The sequence below is a fragment of the Aplysia californica genome, unplaced genomic scaffold, assembly GCF_000002075.1.
Source record: "Aplysia californica isolate F4 #8 unplaced genomic scaffold, AplCal3.0 scaffold00048, whole genome shotgun sequence".
NCBI lineage: Eukaryota > Metazoa > Mollusca > Gastropoda > Aplysiida > Aplysiidae > Aplysia > Aplysia californica.
In genome coordinates, this window is record NW_004797318.1 from 1771685 (window position 1) to 1774448 (window position 2764).

General features: G+C 44.4%; 1 protein-coding gene across 1 annotated transcript in view; it reads right to left on the bottom strand.

Annotated features, from left to right (window-relative positions):
- LOC101860554 (collagen alpha-1(I) chain) overlaps positions 1–2764 on the bottom strand; it is a gene marked incomplete in the record, with an annotated part of 121497 nt that overhangs the window by 6899 nt on the left and 111834 nt on the right. Inside the window, 3 exon segments of the mRNA XM_035968271.1 lie at positions 459–615; positions 1484–1699; positions 2520–2555. Coding sequence (XP_035824164.1) covers positions 459–615; positions 1484–1699; positions 2520–2555 — 409 coding nt within the window.

The window sequence follows — 2764 nt, forward strand, 5'->3', positions numbered from 1 at the left end:
TGACCACTGGGACCACATACAGCCAGTGACCACTGGGACCACATACAACCAGTGACCACTGGGACCACATACAGCCAGTGACCACTGGGACCACATACAGCCAGTGACCACTGGGACCACATACAACCAGTGACCACTGGGACCACATACAGCCAGTGACCACTGGGACCACATACAACCAGTGACCACTGGGACCACATACAGCCAGTGACCACTGGGACCATGTACTGGCAGTCAGTGACCACTGGGACCATGTACTGGCAGTCAGTGACCACTAGGACCATGTACTGGCAGTGACCATTGGGACCATGTACTGGCAGTCAGTGACCACTAGGACCATGTACTGACAGTCAGTGACCACTGGGACCATGTACTGGCAGTGACCACTGTGACCATGGACTGGCAGCCAGTGACCACTGGGACCCTATACTGGCAGTCAGTGACCGCACGGACATTACCTGTCTTGTAAGAAGGATGTCCAAGCTTGATCTCGCGGCAGGAGATGGCGGGGTTCTCTCTCTTGCCCTCGGGGTAGCGGATGTTGTCCACCTCCTTCTTGAGGGCGTCGATGTGGTTGAGCATGACGGTGGACACCTCTTGGATGACCTCTCCGACCTGGAGCCGCACATAACAGAATTGATATATTCTTTTGTCTTTCTATTCAGCTGTCCGTCCGTCTGTGTCTGTCTTTTTGTCTCTATATATATCTCACTGTCTTAACTGTCTGTCTTCTTGTCCGAATGTTTATTTGGCTGTCTGTCTGTCTGTGTATCTGTCTTTTTGTCTCTCTCTCTCTCTATATATATATCTCACTGTCTAACTGTCTGTCTTCTTTTCTGTCTGTTTATTAAGCTGTCTGTCTGAGTATCTGTCTTTCTCTCTCTCTCTCTCTCTCTCTCTCTCTCTCTCTCTCTCTCTCTCTCTCTCACACTGTTTAACTGTCTATTTGCTTTTCTGTCTATCTGTCTTTCTATCTCACTGTCTGTTTATTTATTTGTATGAACAGAGAGATGGCATTAGAGAAAGAGAGAGAAAAAAAAAAAAGAGAGAGAGAGAGAGAGAGAGAGAGAGAGAGAGAGAGAGAGAGAGAGAGAAAGGGAGAGGGAGAGAGAGTGAGTGATAGGACTGTTAACTTGCTAGAGCTTCAAAATGTTTTAAGAAGTAGCAATAAATACACATCCCCTGTCCCCTCAAAGGCAAACAAATACTGAATTGAAGCTACTATTATTTATATTAACATATATTAACACAATATCCCCCTGAACCTCAATATCTTTCTCCTGCTTGAAGCAATGTCTATTTATAGCATACACACCTGAACCTCAATACCTTTCTCCTGATAGAAGCTACTTCTGTATTTAGAATACACCCCTGAACCTCAATTCCGTTCTCTTGATAGAAGCAATGTCTATTTATAGAATACACACCTGAACCTCAATTCCGTTCTCCTGCTTGAAGCTACGTCTATTTATAGAATACACACCTGAACCTCAATTCCGTTCTCCTGCTTGGCGAGAAGCTTGCTCCTGACACTGTCCAGATCGTCATCAATATCGGCGGGCTCGACAGACCTCCTCCTCCTTCTCCTTCTCCTCCTTCTCCTCCTCCGGGCCGAGTCGTTCTGAGGCCGGGCCTGGCTGATGGTGCGTGGCTGTACGCCGAGAACCTCTCCTGGGGGTCCGGGGGGTCCGGCAGATCCCTGGGGAGGGGAGGGAGGGGAGGGAGGGAGGGGATGGGAGGGGAGGGGAGAGGAGGGGAGGGGAGGGGAGAGGAGGAAGAGGGGATGACATGTTTGTTGAGGTCAGAGGTTGGAGGTTGGAGATTGGGAGTGTTTGGCAGATAGGAACTTCACTAAAAGTAGCACTTTCCCTGTTTCCTTTAGAAGTTTCATTGAGTGAGTTAACACTTTCCCTCTTTACTTCAAAAGTTTATTAAGTGAGTAAAGTAAACACTTTTCCTGTTGACTTTAAAGGTTTCATTAAGACAGTAAAAACTTTCCCTATTCCCCTTTAAGATTTCATTAAGTGAGTTAAGACTTTTCCTCTTGACTTGAAAAGTTTCACTGAATGAGTCAACACTTTCACTGTTCACTTTCAAAGTTTCACTAAATGAGTCAACACTTTCACTGTTCACTTTCAAAGTTTCACTAAATGAGTCAACACTTTCACTGTTCACTTTCAAAGTTTCACTAAATGAGTCAACACTTTCACTGTTCACTTTCAAAGTTTCACTAAATGAGTCAACACTTTCACTGTTCACTTTCAAAGTTTCACTAAATGAGTCAACACTTTCACTGTTCACTTTCAAAGTTTCACTAATTAGGTCAATATCCTCTTCTTTAACTCAATCCTCATAAATTGCCCTTTTCCTGCTTGCTGTAAACTACAATAAGCTTTGAGAACTGACTGCACTGACTGCACTGACACCTTTGAGATAAAGTATGAAACCATGGATGTTGAAAAATTATTTTTATGGAGATAATAGTGAGGACAACAGTTTATGTAACTAAAAGAACTTACGGGTGGTCCTTGCTCTCCCTTTGGTCCAGTCATGCCCTAAAATGAACAGAAAACAGACCAAAATCTTTCTGAAAACGGGACATTTGACGTGTAAAAATGATGTGATCACTGAAACTGGGTTCAATTCTTATGATGTGCTGTTTTGACAAACATTTAAGTTTCAAAAAAGATTGATCAAAATAGGGAAGACATAAACAGATTTTTGTTGAGAGGAGAGGGGAAGTGATGGTGGGGAAGGGGGGATG